At 29.7% G+C, this 18595-nt stretch overlaps 1 protein-coding gene across 1 annotated transcript; it reads right to left on the reverse strand.

Annotated features, from left to right (window-relative positions):
- Positions 1–1830: 1830 nt before the first annotated feature.
- Positions 1831–9081, reverse strand: LOC129320545 (cellulose synthase-like protein G2). Its single transcript, XM_054966050.1, has 8 exons — positions 8388–9081; positions 7473–7565; positions 6256–6381; positions 4357–4569; positions 4122–4221; positions 3803–3981; positions 3173–3520; positions 1831–2484 (listed from the first exon to the last, which is right to left on the reverse strand). The coding sequence occupies exons 1-8, from the start codon at positions 9006–9008 to the stop codon at positions 1909–1911; spliced, it is 2256 nt and encodes a 751-aa protein (XP_054822025.1). The 5' UTR covers positions 9009–9081; the 3' UTR covers positions 1831–1908.
- Positions 9082–18595: the final 9514 nt, after the last annotated feature.

Genomic DNA, 18595 nt, shown 5'->3' on the forward strand with positions numbered 1-18595 from the left:
TTCACCTCTAAGGTGATAATGGGGCTATCAAGTAATAAATTGATTACTAAGTTGCCTTCATGGTATTCGTGGGTATCATATGGATTTAAACTAATCCCTCTTGAGTAAACTCTCAACTCCAACAACATGATCATGCCATAATAACAAGTATGCAATTAATAAAGCATTCCCTATCATATTCATTTTCTCACACATATTCTCAACCATGATCAACATTTACAATAATTTCATTTAAATCCTTTTTCACAAACAAACACACACAGGTATGCAAATACTTTCTAAAACCTCTTGCCTACTTCACATAGCATTTTCTAAAACAAAACACAATAATTATATTTATCAAGACAATCATAAAATCATTTACTAAACACTCACAACAATCCAACAAGCAAGTAAAAGAATTAGATTATCCGATTACCTCAACCATTTTGTTATCAAAAAGGGTTACCCATGAATTTATACACTCTTCAAGCCTCTTCTTGCTCAAAAAGTATATAGACAATGTCAATGTAAAATTACATATACTAATACATCAATTACAAACTATAATACAAAGCCCTTATCTAAATTTAACAAAACCAATCTCATAACTTTCATCTTTGACATAACTCAAATCTCAACAACCTTTTATTAGTTTTATTTATCTTTTAATAAGTTAAACATCACTAATTAATGGTCCACATTGCTCCCAATCATCCATTTTAAACTTAAGGTTTGTCCAAATTAAAGAACCCAACCACACAACATTATAAAAATGCTAACCTAGGTTTAGAAGCTTAAATTGATGCTTAATAGCTCCATCTAAGCTAATGGGTTTAGACCAACCATCATAAGAGATGAAAGTTCGCCCAACCCTTGGAACATACTATAGCCTTAGGTGGTAAAGAGCTGACATCGAGGTGCCAAACCTTCTCGTCAATGTGAGCTTAGATTAACCTATTATTCCTAGAGTAACTTTTATTTATTGAGTGAGGCCCTATCTCCCAACACCCAAATCCTTAGAAAATTCGCATAGAGAGGTAGGGAGGAAAAATGATAAGCTTACCTTGATAATTCTTAGCTCAAAATCACCTCCTTGTAGCACCTAAGTCAAACCTTAGCATACCTATACACCAGCTCGTTTGGATCTCTTCTATTTCTCCCTCTCCTTTTCTATTTCTTGAATCACAATTTAAATCTACTCTCTCCCCATCCATTGTGGTGCATGGTGAATTTGCTATAGGAGACATCACAATGGTCTTGATCTAAATAACTTTGTTTTGTTTATACTCAGGTGGCCCATATCATTTCTTAGCCCAAATTTAAGGCTTCCAAGAATTCATGGAGCCCATTTATCTTTCAAAAACATTAGTAAATTGATTAATACTCTAATTTACTAATTTACCCTCAGTTAATTCATAAATCTCAACTTAAAAATCTTGGGATGTTACATGAAGCTTAGTCTACTTCTTACATGCATGCCTTCTGGAACTCATGTGTTTAAATCAGGTAGAAGCACATGCTTCTTTCAAACTTTAGATCACACGTGAGTTTAGACTAGAACTCACAAAAATAAGATGGTAGATATAAATGACCTCTCTAGACACTTGATTTTCATGTAGGCAAGATCCAATACCTGTTAGAATGGGTTATGTAACCTCTTCTATTATACTAACTTCAGAAGATATGGCTCTGTATAAGCTTGTACACTTATCTCTATCATTGACCTCATTTTCTCTTTCTTCTCTAAATTCTTCGGTAATAATAAATCTCATATCTTATAAAGTATTAGTTTAAATTTCATTGCTAATACTAGGATTTTGTTAGCAAGTAATTATCAAATATATAGTATATCTCAAAATAAAATCTCCTCCACTTACATTGCTTATTTAGACTCTAACAGAGAGATTACAGTAATAGATTCATAAATTAAATAATCCATAAAAGTAAAAATCCCAAATGGATAAAAATGAACAATATAGTAAAGGAAGGAACAACAGAAGCAGGAACACGTCCCTTATCACTTCTCACAAGCAAGCCTTCAATGATAGGGTAGTTCACAATGATGACATATCCAAAAATTAAAATCTGTATTAACATGTCTTCCCAATTTTTCTCACAGACCACCCTATACAGTCCTCCAACCAAGCACGAGATGTTGATAGAGAGAAATGCAAGCATTGGGACTAGAAACATATGTGAGGTTCTAAAATCAAACATGTCCATTTGGTACAATGTTGTGGTTGCTTGTTCATCATTGCCCTTGTCATCATCATCTTCTTCTACTTTGTTAGTAAGCAAGAAAGTTGATTTTCTTAGATTGAGACTGTTGAGGATAGCATTCAAACATCCATAAAGGTGGCATGTGGTTGATTTGATCATCCACATTCGTTGTTCATTTATCCATTTTTGGAATGAGCCTCTTGATGTGAAGACTTCTTGTAAGTGCTTACATTGTGCCGATATAAAGATGAAGGTAAAGATGATGAAATATGGATTTGAGACCTGTCAAAACCAAACAAGAAAAATAAGTATATTTATTTGAGTTTGGGCCTACCATGTCAAAGTATTAAAGAAATTATTCAAAAAATTAAGAATATTAAAATAAAATCACAACAAAATGTGCTTATAGGAGTTCTTCAAAAGCTCTCCATAGGTTGGCACTCTGATATATATGGCTATTTAGTGCTTTTGAAGTACTCTTGTAGGCAAAAAAGAAATGCTCCTATAAGTTTTTTTGGTTGTAATAGTGTATTTAAGTGCATCAATTCTCCATTACGAAGCAAAGCCACAAACAAGTAGGGTAATAAACTCCACCTAAACAATAAGGCCACTTCCCCACCTATGTGTTTGTTTAAAGACAACACCATGATGCACAATACTTGCAAAGAAAACAATCAACATTAGATTCTAAATAGTTATAATAATGGGATAATAAATTTTTTTACTCAAGTTATCAATTTAGTCTTTAAAATTTAATTTTTATCAATTAAGTTTCAAGAGTTTCATATTCATACATAATTAATTCTTATAATGTTATCTCCCCTTCAAATCATAAAGACTAATTATGTACAGTAAAAAAATTTTAGAGAGTTGATTGATAAAGACTGAATTTTAAGGAAAAAATTGATAACTGAAACAAACTTAAGAAGTTAAAATTTTCATTATCCCTATGATAATTGTTTATTGTTACCTTTGGGTACAAGGGGATTCCATGTAGTAGGCAAAGTGGCGGGATGATAGCAAAACAACATATAGGCAAGCAATAAAGAGGAAAGAGTGTGAGTTCTACATAACATGAACTCTGAAGTAGAGGCATCTTGAAAGGGCCATATATTGGTGGACAAAACTTGCTCAACACAATCTCAATCAAGCCAGAGCTCCATCTTATTCCCTGAATCAACAAGTCATTCAAATTTGTAGTTGCAGTTCCCAAAAATTGTGGCTTGGGAGGATCACAAAACACTAACCTCCAACCATTACAGTGCAAGAAGAACCCAGTTAGGACATCTTCAACAACACTAGCATACAAAAATCCAACCTGCTAGCAACATATCTATCAGCAAAGCAATACAAATTTACATACTCCCTCCATTCTTAAATATAACATATCTTCTAGAAGTTTATTTTCCTTTCTTAGGTTCCTTTTTGACAAGTTCAAGAATGTAACAAATACATGAGTTGATTAAAAGTATCTCCTATTTAGGATTGAAGGGAGAAGATTAATTATAAAAAACTGAGAAAAAATTCATGCAATTAATCAAAATATATGATTAAAATAAGTTTGAAATGTAAACTACTCACTATATAAATACACACACACCTCTTGACCCCATTTGGTGCTAGTTTCATAGTTACAAGAAGCCAACAGCTTAATCTCTGGCTGTAACAATGCATGAGTATCATCAGAGACCAAATCCGGTGTGTAGTTTTTGCTCAAAGATTTGATAAACTCATTGGATGAGCCAAATTGTTTTTGAAGTTGAGCAAGTTCAATATTACCTAGCATTCAAATCAATGTCAAATTAATCAATATATAAATTGCTCATAGATTTTGGTCCTTGAAATTAAACTAGATCTATATTCTCCTTAACAAACAAATTAAGTAAAACAAATCTAAAGAATAACACATTATCACATACCTTTGCAAGTGTAATTTCCATATAATGCAACCCTTTTTGCATAAAAGCAAGTTCCACTCAATACTGGTCCTTGAAGGCCATCCATTCCATGCCACAAAACCTAATCATCAAGGTTTAAGATTCAATCCACATCTGATTATGAAACCATAAGAATCCTTGAAGCTAAAGATATATATATATGTGTGTGTGTGTGTGTGTGTGTGTGTGTGTTTATGCATGCATGTAAATGCTTAACTTTGAATGCAGATCTAAGCTGAGAGTCATAAATATCATTTTTGGTGATAGATCGAAATTTGTGAGGGAATTGAACAAAAGCAAGAGATGGTGATATCTTGGGATCAAGATGGAAACACAGTGCTTGCTTTGCTGAAGTTGGGTCATTACACATCATGTCACAGTCCAGGACTAAAAAGTATGGAGCATTGCTTATCACACCTGATACTCGAAGCTGTAATCAACGACGAAACCGTGATTTAATTATAAGGAAAATAAGATAAATTACACATATACACACTACAAAACTTTTATAAATTTCAAGGGGAACATCTATATCAATGTTACAAAAACTAAACTAGACAATGAACCAAAAAGGTATAGCAAGTAATGGATCTTACGATTTAACCAATTAGACTGGTAGTTGAACCAGTGACATAATAATTAAATAAAAATTAATATTTATATGCAAATGTATATATAACATTAAAAATACTGATAATATCTTTCCCTAGTCAAAGTTGTTCAATCATAATATATTAAATTTTAATTTTTCTCATTTTTCATATGTATATATTTTTATTTAGCTTATTTGTTTTTTTTAAAGTAAATGAGTTTTCAATTTTCCCTACACTTTTATTCATATAATGCTAATAAAAAAATCATGTACTCAATATTTTACTATGATAATCCAGAAGTAAGTTGACATTAATATTTTTAAATTGAATAAAAAATGTATTATTAGAATAAGAGGAAAAATAGTTCAAAACAATGCAATTGTTCTACATTTTGGGTTTTTGCTATATTTTCAAAACCCAGGTCATAGCAGGGTTCAGTTTTGGTGCTTATTACTTGATGAGTATCTGGGCCATCTAAATTTTATGGAATTTATTTTTTATATTTATTATAAAAAAATTATAAAAATTTAATAAATCTAATTTATCATTTGGACAATACAAATTTAATTTGAATGTTCCAATTCAATATTAATTTTTTTTAAATTTTTATAAATTTACTATCTAGATGTACTTTGGACATACTAGATCTAAAATTATTCAAAATACATCTAAACAGTCAATTTATAAATTTTTTTAAAGAAATTAAAATTAAATTAAATGATTCAAATTAAATCTATATTATCTAGATTAATAATAAAGTCAATTTATTAAAAAATTTATTTTAATAAATACATAATAAAATATAAAATAAAACTAATAAATCTAATTTGGATGGTCCATATTGCTCGTCAGATGATGAGCACTGAAACTAAATGCAGTCATAGCAAGCTAACCTGCAACTAGTAGAATGAATTAAATGATTGAACCAAATCACTTTCTTTATTTGGTGACAGTTCGACCTGTCTGAGTCAAAACTTTGATCCACATACTACTAAAATCATTTTAAAACTTGGGAGACGTGGCCCTACTGGTCCCTTTGCACCACGCTGGTTGCAACAATACACGCACACACAAATTAATATTTCTTTATGCAAATTATGTAGAGTTCCGCCAGTGGGGAGCTGAGTCAAGGGGTGGATAACAATTTAATTTAAAAATTAATAATTAATTTTTTATGAAAAAAATATAGGTGAGTTGGGTCTAGAGAAATTATCAAAGCAGGGCATTGCCTCTATATTCAAAGCACTTACAGATATTGGTAACGGGACTTGAATCCACAAACATTACAGAGTTATGGACCAAATTCTAAGCACCTAAATCAACTTTTGTTGGTAATATTTATTTATTTTTTTGAAATATCATATATCTACAGATTTAGTGTTAAAATATCATATACCTAAATAACTGCGAACCCAAAAATATGAGCGCAATTTGCCCCCTTTACATGAACATGGTTTGGCTTTGAAAAGTCTGATTTACATACTGTAAGTGCAAAGTATTGAGTTCAGTTTAGAATATGTTACCAAGACATTGAGAGCTCCAGCCTTGAAATGGTGGGGATGATTTGTCCTTTTTTCTCGACAAACATAAACCAACAAAGGCAATTTCACTTTCTTCAATTCATCCTCTTCAACATTTTCTTGCATCGCCTGTCTCATCAATCTCTCTTCTTAGATCACTTTTTTACTCTCTCTATATATATATATATATATATAATATCCACTCAAAAAAAAAAGAAGAAAAAATTGATCATAAAAATAAATAAAACTTAAGGGTATAAGTCCTAAAGACATAAATGATGACTACAAAGGATCATGGTCCTTGAGGGACAATATTTTTTAAGTAAAAATATCAAAATACCCTTCCTTCCTTTTTCTGCACTTGTTTCCAAGATACAAATTACTAAAGATTTATAGATGACTTCAAAATATAGAAAAAGAAATGATATTTTGTTACTTTTTTAAAAAAAATATATAGTCACTTAAGGACCATGGTCCTGCTGGTTTTTTTTTTTGACATTTATAGTTTATGTCCAAATATTTGGGGGAGGGTGCCTTTTCCCTTACCTTTTATTTTCCATCTTTTTTCCCTCATCATCGTTAGATCAAAACTTTTCAATAGTTCAGATTTAATATTTGATAAAATTATTATTATTGTTTTACATAAAATGTATAAATAAAATATAGTGGCTTTAAATGTTCAGATCAAATTTTGATAGTTTAAATTTATTTATATATTTTTAACTAAAATTAAAATAATAATTTTATCAAATATTAAATCAAAACTGTTAAAGCTTCAATCTAATGGTGATGAGGGAAAAAGGAGAGAAATGAAGAGTAAGATCCCATTTGATTGTTAAAAATGACGAGAATAGAATGAATTAAAAAAATAAAAATAAAAAAATAAGTATGATAAAACTTAATATTATATATTATATATATGAAAATCATTACACTCTCTAAACATTTCATGATTATGACTCTTAACCCTATAAATTAAATTATCCTTCTTCCTTATAAATATAGTTTATCTATTTTTATTTATATTTTGATCACCTTATTTTTATATTTATTTTTTTAATCTATTTCATTCATTTCTATCCATCAAAGAGACCTAAAAAAAGACAGAGGCACTCCTCTCCCCAAATATTTGGGCCTTTTGGTCCTTGCAGCCATTTTTTTCAAAATTTAATTTAATTCATAATAATTTAGAAAATTATTTTAACTTAATTTAATTTTACCTCAATCATTGAGGGGTGATCTTGACTAATACCAGAGTCGGCCCCATCTGCTCTAATTCTCATTATGTCTTCTTTAAAGTCCTCATATTTTTCCTGTCACCCAAATCAATAGCCATCAATATTAATATCTATATTTACACAATAAGATATTATTCTCAATATGCTAATAAGCAGCAAAAATTAGAGTTTATTTTAGATTTTGCTTAAGCACACAAAACCCAATCCAATTTTATTTTATATAATAAACACTATTTATAAGTTCATAGACAGCATGTGACTCAATCCTTTGGCCATATAATCCTTAGACTTCCTATAGTTTTTAAAATAACTGTCCAAGTAACTTCAGACACACACACACACACACCTCAGTGACAGAAAATTGATTGAAAATATTGTATTCGAAACTAAAACTCAAATCTGTAGATTTTTAGATTAAATATTGTTGGAAATAATTTTATCAGACAATGAAAAAATATGATTCTATTTTAAAATTTCTAATGTAAATTTGATTCTATAATTTTATTTTAACTAGTTTTAGAAATATTAAAAAAAAGCATTTGCTCATCTTTGAGGATATTAGGGAAAGTATAAGTTCCTTTTAATTAGTCGGATAATCGAATCTATGTTATACATTTTTATTTTATTTTTATAAAAATCAATATTTTCTTTTAAAAATAGAAAATTGAGTATAAAAATAATTTCTCAACAGTCAACTAAAATATAGTAATTTTATTAAATAAAACAAACAAGGCTCGGAATTATATTTCACATCTGCTACAAATTAAAAAATTCAATGAAGAATTTATTTTTATTTTTTTTACCTTCAGATCAAAATTTCATCTTTAGATCTAACATCAACTTAATTAATTAGCATAAATTAAATAAATATCAAACAAAAAGCCATAAATAGCAAACCTTGATCTTCTTCTTTTCTGCAAAAAACTCAATATCTTCGCCATCGTCAATCTCATCATCAGAAAAGTAAAGCTTAGGGCAACAACTCTTCACTCTGTATCTTCTGCAGAAGGGAAGCCACCACCTTGCGAACCTCCAAGCCGACCTCAGTCCACATAAAGTCTCCGGCGAGCCGCCGTCATCAGACACATAAACATGAAGCTTCTCCAGCGGGTAATCAAGAGACATGGCAGACAACACAGTGTTCATAACTTGCTCAGCAGGCTCCTTACTTGGATCTGTAGTACAAATGAACACATCAAGAGGAGGAAGCTGGTGGTCGTCCTCCGGTAATCTTTCTGGGAACACGGTCCTGACGACTGGACGCCACCGGTAGGCGACGCCGAGGAGCCAGATAAAGGAGAGGATGGCTTCTGAAGCGAAGATCAGAAGAAAGGGAAAGAAGGAGATAGTGGTATTAATGTTAGTGGTTTCATGGAGGAAGAAGAAGGAGAAGAAAGAAGAGGCTCTGTAATAGAATAAGAAAGCTAGAGAAGTGAGATGGAGGAGTGTGTGTAGCTTGTTGATGAGAGCTTGATGCTTCTGGTCATGGCAGAGATTGAGAGGGAGAGAGTCCTCCATTTGGATATTCCTGAGTCGCACAACGATGCGTTCTCTCTCTCTCTCTCTCTCTCTCTCTATATATATATATTATAATATGAGAGAGTGTCTCTTGTGTGGACGGAGCTTCGGTGCTCATTTATATCATTTAACTTTGATTTTTTTGAAAAAATTATTTAAATAAATACAGAATATAAACTAATAATAAAAATTTAACTTTCAGTTTTTTAAAAACATAATTTTTTATTAAAAAAATATCAATTGAAAAGCTATAAATTTGGACTACTCAAATTAGATTTGAACAATCGAAAAGTGATGACCTTCCAATCAGATGAGCACTAAAATTGGTTTCGTCTTGTGTGTGTAGAGGCATCAGGTTTTAGGGCCGAGAATATGGGTTAAGTTTTATGAGTTGACTTAAATAATTAGTTAAAATAGTTGGGTTGGATTAAAAAAAATAATTCAAATAAAAATTATTTTTTTAACCTGAATCATATAATCCGTGAATTATTTGAGTTAACCCTAAGGAGTTAAAATTAGTCTGTTTAACCCATGTTTTTTTTTCAAAAAAATTAAAAAGAAAAAAGGTGAAACTTTTTTGAATATAAACTATATTAAATATAACTTATTTAGCTAGATCAATTCATATATGTTATACAAATATTATAAATTAATATTTTGATATAGTTAGAATGAATCATAAAGGAGTATTAAATTGGACTCACTATTTAAGTGTGTTTTTTTTAAAATTTATAAAAAATAAATTAAGAAAAATAAATAAATGGGTTAGATAGTTAGTCTATTTAACTCATCAACTCTCAAGAGTCGGGTTGGGTTAGAATTTTTTTAACTTATATAAAAATAAATTGAACCCAATCCAACTTATTTTCTTCCTAACTCATATGGGCCAATCTATATGGTTTGAATTGACCATATTCTCATCTATATCTGATTTCCACACTTATGTATGTGATTTCCACACTAATGAGCAATTTGGAACTATCCAGATTTACTTATTTAATTTTTATTTTTTTTTTTATTTATTAAAATAAAAATTATAAATTTTAATAAATCTACTCTATTATCAATTTGAACAATATAAATTTAATTTAGATAATTTAATTTAATATTAAATATTTTTATAATTTTTATAAATTAACGATCTAAATGTAAAGTTTAGGTTTAAAATTTTTAAGTTGTAATTTTTTAAATTTTTTAAAGAGATGATTTGAAAATTATTTTTATATTCAATTTTTAATATTATATTTGATAAAATAAAAATTTATAAAAATTATAAATAAAAATTTAATTAAATCCAGACTGAACAGAATATATCTGAATAATTAATTTATAAAAGTTATAAAAAATTTAATATTAAGTTAAGTCATTGAAATTAAATTTATATTATTCAATAAGATTAATTTTATTAAAATTTTATAATTTTTATAATAAATATAAAGTAAAAATTTAAAAATTTGGACGTCGGATGCGCATCACAGAATGCAAACGCGTGTGTGGATACGATTTACCGAGTGAGTGAATACTACGAGTGGCCTACTTTTCTTCATGGGTTGCGTTACAGTGAAGGGTACTGTTAGCATAAAAAATTTAAATATCCTTTGTCTTATTCGCAGTATCTTTTATGTCAATAATAGTGATCATGAACCTTTTTTTATTTTTTTATTTTTTTTAAAGTAAGTGCATCCCTGTTTATTCTGTTAAATTTATTTGAAGTGTTAACTTTAATCCTTTCAAAAAAAAAAAAGAAAAGAATAGGAATAAAAAGAAGAAAAAAAAAAGAAGCAAACACATAACGTGAAAAAATTTTCAGAAATATTTTTCCAAAAAATTTTAATATTTTTAAATTAATAATGATACATAAATCATCATTTACAGGGTATTTCTATTTTGTGTATTTTTTGGAAATTTTTTAAAGTTCTTTTATGCAATTTTTAAGCTAACTAATAATTAAAATTAACTTTTTTTAAAAACTAAGGTACCTAATGCCCATTTTCAAATGTTAAAGAGAAAAATTTGCACCATCTATGTGTTCAAAATACAAGACACTTCTAGACAAATAATTGAATGAGGAATACCTTTCAACCCAAATAATTTTAAAATTAAGATTTACACAACGTTTATACACATATCCACAATTGAAACACAAGGCTCTCATACAAAAAATTGTAACACCTTTCATTTTGTTCGCTTAACAAAGCTATTAAATCAGGGATTCCTTTCTCAAACATATGTTTTTTTTTTTATTACTTAGATCTCGAGTTATTCCTACAGTTGATAGTAATAAGATTAAAGGATTGTCTTCTCTTTCAAGAAATATTTTTTAATATACATTTTCAAAAATCAAATCCTCAAATGATATTTAAGACACCCAAATCACTATCACCTATATCATACTCACTTGGTTCAAACATTTTTTCCCCGTACAAGTAACTTCCAAACAACATTTAAAATATTTTTTCCTTGCAGTTGAGCTCTAGCGCAACATATTTAAACCATTCACACGAATGGGCCCACAGCCCAACCCAAGTCATCAAACATTAAAGTGGACCTTCATCCACAACAAAACGCTGTGGAATTTGCATAATGATTTTCAACACCTTAGGACCCCTTTGGATACCTGTCAAAAAAAAAAAAGGATTGATTATAAAAAAAATCTTGATTAATATGATTAAATTTAAATATTAATTAATTAATAAAATTAATTTTAAGCATAATTGAAAAGTAAAATTAATAAGCAAAATTCAAAGTAAAATTGAAAATCAAATATAACTATAATTTTGTAAAATTATATTCAAACACCTTATTATATCAATCAATAACCATAATGAAATGAGAATCACCAATATGTGTGTGTGTTTATAAAATAAAATTTATGGAAAGTCACACTTTTAAGTTGTGATGGTTATTAAAAAAAAAAAGAAATATTAAATTGTGATGGTGTATCTCAATTTAGATTTTGGGCAGCATAAGAGGCATATAATTTAGTTCGTATCATTACACAATTTTTTTTTTGGTTATTCATAAGTATCTTCTTATTGAAGACAATTATATTTGAGGTATTGTCAACATTAATGTAGGCACTTTTTTTATTGAAATTTGAATCTTAATTTATTACATTATGAGAGATTGACCCTTTTCATTAAACTTAACTCTCGTTAGTTTTGTTTCATTTTTTTATTCCTTCCTTTCCCACCTCTTATCTTACAAAAGAACTTTTGGTCCCAACAAAATACATTTAGGCAATGTTCTTTTTCCTGTAATCTTTTCATTCTTTTAAAATGATTCCTTCTACTAAGTACAGCCATGATGTAAAGTTGAAATGCTAGATTGAAGCAAAATATAGGTATAGGGAACGAGAGTGGAATTTAAGCACACATTAAAGGACCAACATCAAAATAAAATCAAAAGATGAAAGTAAAACTTGAATTAAAGTTACAGGATATTTTTGCTTTATATTACTTTATAGTTTATGTATTGTTTGTAGATAGAAGAACGGATTAAACACCACTAATATGGGAATAAGGCATCTTTATGATTCTTTACGAATGTGAGCACCTTCGTTAAGATGGGGAGGAAAAATTTTCATGAGTTCAATTTAAAAAAAAATTGATAAAAGTAGTTGTGAAATTTTAATAAATAAAAGATGTAAGATAAAAGAGAGTTGAGTTTGGTGGAATGAGCTAATTCCTTACAACTTAACTAACCAAGCCTTATAGAGAGGAATATCTATATTTAATACCTAATCATATCTCAAATATTATTCTTTCCAATAAAAGAATATCTATGGATAACCAGGAAGGAATAAGTGCATTCAAAGATATCTGGTAAAATTAATAAAAATTGAAGTGATATAGATATAAAAAACTTAAAAATTAATAAAAAAATTTAATCATATGTTTTTATTTTTCTAAAACCAACTTATTAAAATTTCTCATACCTTTTGAATGCAACATTAAGCGTGAGGTGGCGAGTTGACCCTTCTTGATGCACTGGGTAAAAATAGAAAACATAGCACTAAAGGACCACTAATGAAAATTAACATCAATCAAGGATTAATTTATTTAAAAATTACACTGTAGTCTCTTGGTCCTTGATTGATATTAATTTTTTATGTTAAAAGATAAAATTGGCCTTAAGGTTAAAGAAAAAGGGGCTACCTTTCACTGTCTCCAGTCGCTAGACCTTCTATCGACAATGAGGTTGCCAAAGCTTTAGTGCCAGCGACATTTTTTTAAAAGAATATTTGCTTTAAGTGGCCAAGGGAGGGTTTGATCCCATGATCATTGGCCACCTAAGACCTCCAAGTCCTTTAATTATATATGACAAAAAATATAAGTAGTAAACCAAGCTTTCAACCATTTTCATGTTATAATATAATGATGTATTGTTAGTTTTTGAACGACACTTATTATTTTACTAATATTACTTATTAATCTAATATGGACAATTATAAATGAGAAACTTTAAAATATCATGCATTTTACTTATTAAAAGTCTGAATGTATTGTTGTTAATTAAGAATATGTTGTTGTCAAAACCCAAATGAACACTCATTGATAAAAGACTAACATTTACAATTATACCTATCTTACATATTTTTCTAGCTTGTCAAAGTTCGAATGGACTTTTGTTAATCTAGAATGTGTTGTTATTAAAACTTAAATAGATACTTGATAATGAAAGTTACCACGTACAATTATGCTCAACTTACATGTTTTTTCTAACTTGTTAAAGTTTAAATGAACTATTATTAATTTAGAATGAATTGTTGTTAAAATGAGAATAGAGACTTGCTAATGAAAGACTAATAGGTACAATTATCCATTCAGGCTTTAACAAGCTAGAAAAATATATAGGATGAGTATAATTGTATGTGTTAGTCTTTGATTAGAAAGTATCTATTTGAGTTTTAAAACCAACTCATTATAGATTAACAATAGTTGATTCAAGTCTTAACAAACTAGAAAAACAAATAAGATGTGTTTAACTGTACGTGTTAGTCCTTCATCAACAAGTGTCCATTTAATTTTTAACAAGAACTCATCCTATATTAACAATGATGATTCAGGTTTTAACAAATTAGAAAAACATACACGATCTATTAATTGTGCAGGTGTTAGTCTTTCATCAATAAGTATACATTTAAATTTTCACAATAATTCATTAAAAATTAAAAACAATCTTTTCATATTTTAACAAGTTAAAAAATTGATAGAATGTGTTTAATTGTACGTATTAGTCCTTTATCAAGAAGTATCTATTTGGGTTTTGACAACAACCACTAATACAAAATATAAAATTGAAGGGACATTTTCTACATCGGTTGGAAAGCAAACGATGTAGAAAGTCAAGACAATGTCATCTTTATAATTATAGTGAAGGTTTGTGGACTTTCTACATTGGTTTACAAATAGCCAATGTAGAAAGTACATTATTTACATTGGGTATAAAAGAAACCAACATAGAAAGAGGCATATTTTTTAAAAAAATAAGAAAAATGAACTTTCACATACTTGATGTAGAAAATAGCTTTTCTACATTAGGTGAGATGAACCCAATGTAGAAAAGCATACTTCTACATTGGGTGTACAACACCTGATGTAGAAACATGCTTTTTATGTTAGGTGAACTGAACCTAATGTAGAAAGCCATGATTATATATCAGATGCACAACACTCGATGTAGAAAAGCTATTTTCTATGCACCCAATGTAGAAACCTTGTTGTTTACATCAAGTGTTGGGCACCCAATGTGAAAATTTTTTTATATATTCTTCCTCTTCTATTTTTCTCTCATTCTTGCTTGTAGCAGTCAACTTCTCCCCCATCCTTTATCTCCTCTCCCTCTCTTCCAACCCCTCCTCTCCTCCTCCTGTGAACCCTCTCCTCCTATTGTAAGTAATATTATTATTTTTTATACCTTTAAATTTCTATTCAATTGTATATATTATTAATTTTGATTGTTAGTTTTATGTCATAGGATGCTCTTAAGGAGAAACAAGCCCAAGAAAGCTTCATTCCAAAGGACAAAAATGTTATCTTGGCAATTACAACAAGCAAACTAAAGCCTTCGGGTCATGTAAGGGGAGCTAGACATGGTGTGGGTATAAAAGATTACTTTGGAGCACATGCATCTCATAATTTAAGAGGTGTAGTGACTAGAAAAGAACTTAATATGGTGATATCTATTGTGAGGTGGCAGACTAAGGATGAGTTTAAAGCTTCATTAACAACTCGGCTTTTATAAATAAAGGAGCAAATGAAAGAAGAGATGATAAGCTCACAATAGGAAACATCTATTGAACCAATTCATATGTCTCATGGATTTCATACCACAAAAGGGAGTAATGTCTTGAGCATGTGTTAGAGGGTCTTTCTAGTAATAATATTGGTAAACCATGTGATATATTTTTGGAAGACCTTGACAGACAGTTGATCACTCTTTGTAGCATTTACAACCTGGGGTGGTTAAGTGAGACTGGTGGTTAAAGATCCAAAAATGCCAAATGCGTTAGTCCAAATCCCTATTGATAAGGTGAAGACTGTTGTTGAAGCTTTTGGCAATTTGATCTTGTGGCCTAAGAGATTTATGAATATAGTTCAAGTTGTGATATGAAATTTCATGCATCTTTTTATGTAACAGCTTTTCTAACATGTATTTTTTTACTAATTATTTCTTGCATTTTTATTATATAGCAACTTCCCTTGTTGAATCTCTTGAAACTTCTAGAACCCTTATTGACTTCACACCAATGAATGATCTTAATATTGTATGATTCATCATTCAAATTCAAAGATTTAGAAATGGATCTGGAGGTTGTGGGTAAGAAAGACAAGATAGTGATCGTTGAAAGGGAAGTTTTGCTTCAACTTCTTTCAAATAGTCAGCTTATCACACCACATATTGAACTATTTAAGATGTAAGTATGTTTTTCCTTAATATAATTAACTTAATCATTAAGTTTAGTGAACTAACATGATTGCATTGTTGTAGGTACCTCCATCATTTGTGCATCAAATCAAGCAAAGGTGATAAGTTTAGATTCCTTTGCCTACATCTTATGACAGAGAAAAGGAGTACTGAGTTAAGGGCCAAGTATGTAATGTCTATCTTGACATTACCAAAACAACACTCTAATAATACCATTATGATAATTAGGATTAAGTAAATTCCTTATATAAGGTTGTCATAACACAATAGTTTACTAAAATTAATTTAAAATATTGGAATCTTAAAAAACCCTTTTTGAAAAGATATTTGAGCTTAAACCATGGTTTAAAACAAGTCAAACAAGGTAGCAAAAGTATAGAAATTAATTACAACACTTAAATGCATCCAATGGGCATTTTAGAAATTTTCTAGAAAATGCCTCGTCAGCTGCGACGCATAAGTCACTAGTTGCGATAGATGGTACGTACTCCTGCTGTCATGACAACCCCTCTAGCCAACTTTTAGATGAGCCATATTGCTATCTAACATTTGATTTGAGCAACTAAAGTGTCCATACATTGCTAATTGAGCCATCTAGCTATTAGCACCAGCCTTGCACCATACAACCATTTAAAAGCTGGACACCGAACACAAATTGGTTCATTTTCCCTTCTTAAACATACACAATAGTGTCTAAAACCCCCAAGTTAGTGCCATTAGCCTTGGAACCACTTGAACCAACTCAATGGATAATGCATAACCTAATAGATGAATCATACCACAATAATAACAGTCCATTCAAAAATTAGCCATCAAAACCCCAAATTTATAATAAATTCAAGGGGTAATAACAAATTACATTCAAGCATTTCCATAAAAATTCCAACATATAAACATTACTTGCACTAGTATCTTAACCTCTCATAACCATTTCATTACAGTTATAATACTTTAAGATGAGATACCAAATTTTACACAACAATTCTCATGCAAGTGACCTTAAAATGACACATGACCCTAAGTTGGCATAAGTTTCATAAATTTGTTACAATACCACAATATCAAGGGGCATAGCTATACAAAATGAATTCTTAGTAGCCCCTTCCTTCCTTTTGCTCTTAATGGAGCCCTCACTTGTAAAATGTAAATATAGGGTGGGATAAATATTTTAGCAATAGAATAACTCACAACTATCAATTAATATGTACAACTATAAACAAGTAATGCTTATATATGCAAAGATACATTACACTTTCAAATAAAAGTATTTCCATAATCGTAAGTCATTTTTACACTCTAGCATGTTCATTTTATCATTCGATCCTTCACATCACCTCGACTAAAGCCAAAGGCTCTTTTGGATGAAACATATATACATATTAACCCAAGCAGACTTTTAGTAGTAGAACTACCTAACCAAAGGTGTATTGTCTCACTTCTAGACTATAGTTTCCCTCTACCACATACTATTGGGGTATTGTTACTCCAATGCCATATCACACTAATTCTAAGGAGCATAAATATCCAACACTATACCCTGCACAAGCACTAAGAAAATAATCTCCAAATTTCACCTTACTAGGCACTAAGGAGATACATGCCAAATGTACTTTTACTACATCTTATGGGTGAACTCTCACCCTCTATCATGATCATACTTACTCCTCATAAAAATCACATGCTTGTACACAAACCATAAATTACTCATATAAAAATACTTTCATAAATTCATCATTTTAGAATTTATTTTCCATGCACAACATCCTTATTTCACAACATGCAACACTTTTGAAACACATATATGCAAAGATTACATATTTACTCACAAATAGTTAAGCAATTAATCAAATAGAGTGAATTATTATGTACCTCAATCCTTTTGTCACAAAAAATATTATTATGGTTTAACATTTTCCCCACAAAGTTAACTCATGTATCAACACTTGATCAATATTTTATCTACATGATTAAGCACTAATCATTAATTATCACTTTAATTAAACCTCTCAATCACTAAATTTCAGGTGCCCACTACATCCAAATTACTATTTTAGCACTATCAACACTTCTAACACACTATTAATTTCATTTAGCATCAAAACACTTAAATAATATCACCTTTCTACCCACATTATTCCCAATAGCTTAAATTCTACTTTGCGTTCATCTAAACCCTAATAAAAAATCTCAAATCACTATTAAAACCATAAACCAAGATTGAGAAGCTTGTTTTTACTCCCCAAGTTCTTAACTAAGCCAATGAGTTCAATTGCAACCTAAAAAAACTATGATCAAGCCCCAATAATTACCTAAATTGATAGAAATTTCATATAATGGGGGAGGGAAAGATATAGGAAGCTTACCAAGGATGATTTTTACTCAAAATGCCTCTAAATAGCTCCTAAAATGAAACCTTAGCAGCCCTCAGTGTTTTCTCCATCGCTCCTCACGTTCCTCTTCTTTCCCTTTTATGAAATCAGACATAACTCATGTATGATTTATTTCAAAAACTGGCTATGCGCCGTGGTGTAAGGCACATCAAAGCCATATGCCCATGTTGGCCACCTTCTTGAGCCCAATTGACCTGTACATCATCTTAGCTCATTTTCAAAACTGTCCAAAGGTTCAAAAAACTTATTAGTGTCTTAAAAACATCA

Source organism: Prosopis cineraria, unplaced genomic scaffold (assembly GCF_029017545.1).
Source record: "Prosopis cineraria cultivar Desert tree isolate PC_DT_omini unplaced genomic scaffold, ASM2901754v1 PC9, whole genome shotgun sequence".
NCBI lineage: Eukaryota > Viridiplantae > Streptophyta > Magnoliopsida > Fabales > Fabaceae > Prosopis > Prosopis cineraria.

Excerpts from the sequence above, each read along its gene's own strand:
- LOC129320545 (XM_054966050.1), bottom strand. The coding sequence starts at position 9,008 with ATGGAGGACTCTCTCCCTCTCAATCTCTGCCATGACCAGAAGCATCAA. Across the intron at positions 4,570-6,255 it reads CTGGAGCTCTCAATGTCTTG|CTTCGAGTATCAGGTGTGAT; the intron begins GTAACATATTCT and ends CGTTGATTACAG. Across the intron at positions 2,485-3,172 it reads GAATCCCCTTGTACCCAAAG|GTCTCAAATCCATATTTCAT; the intron begins GTAACAATAAAC and ends TGGTTTTGACAG.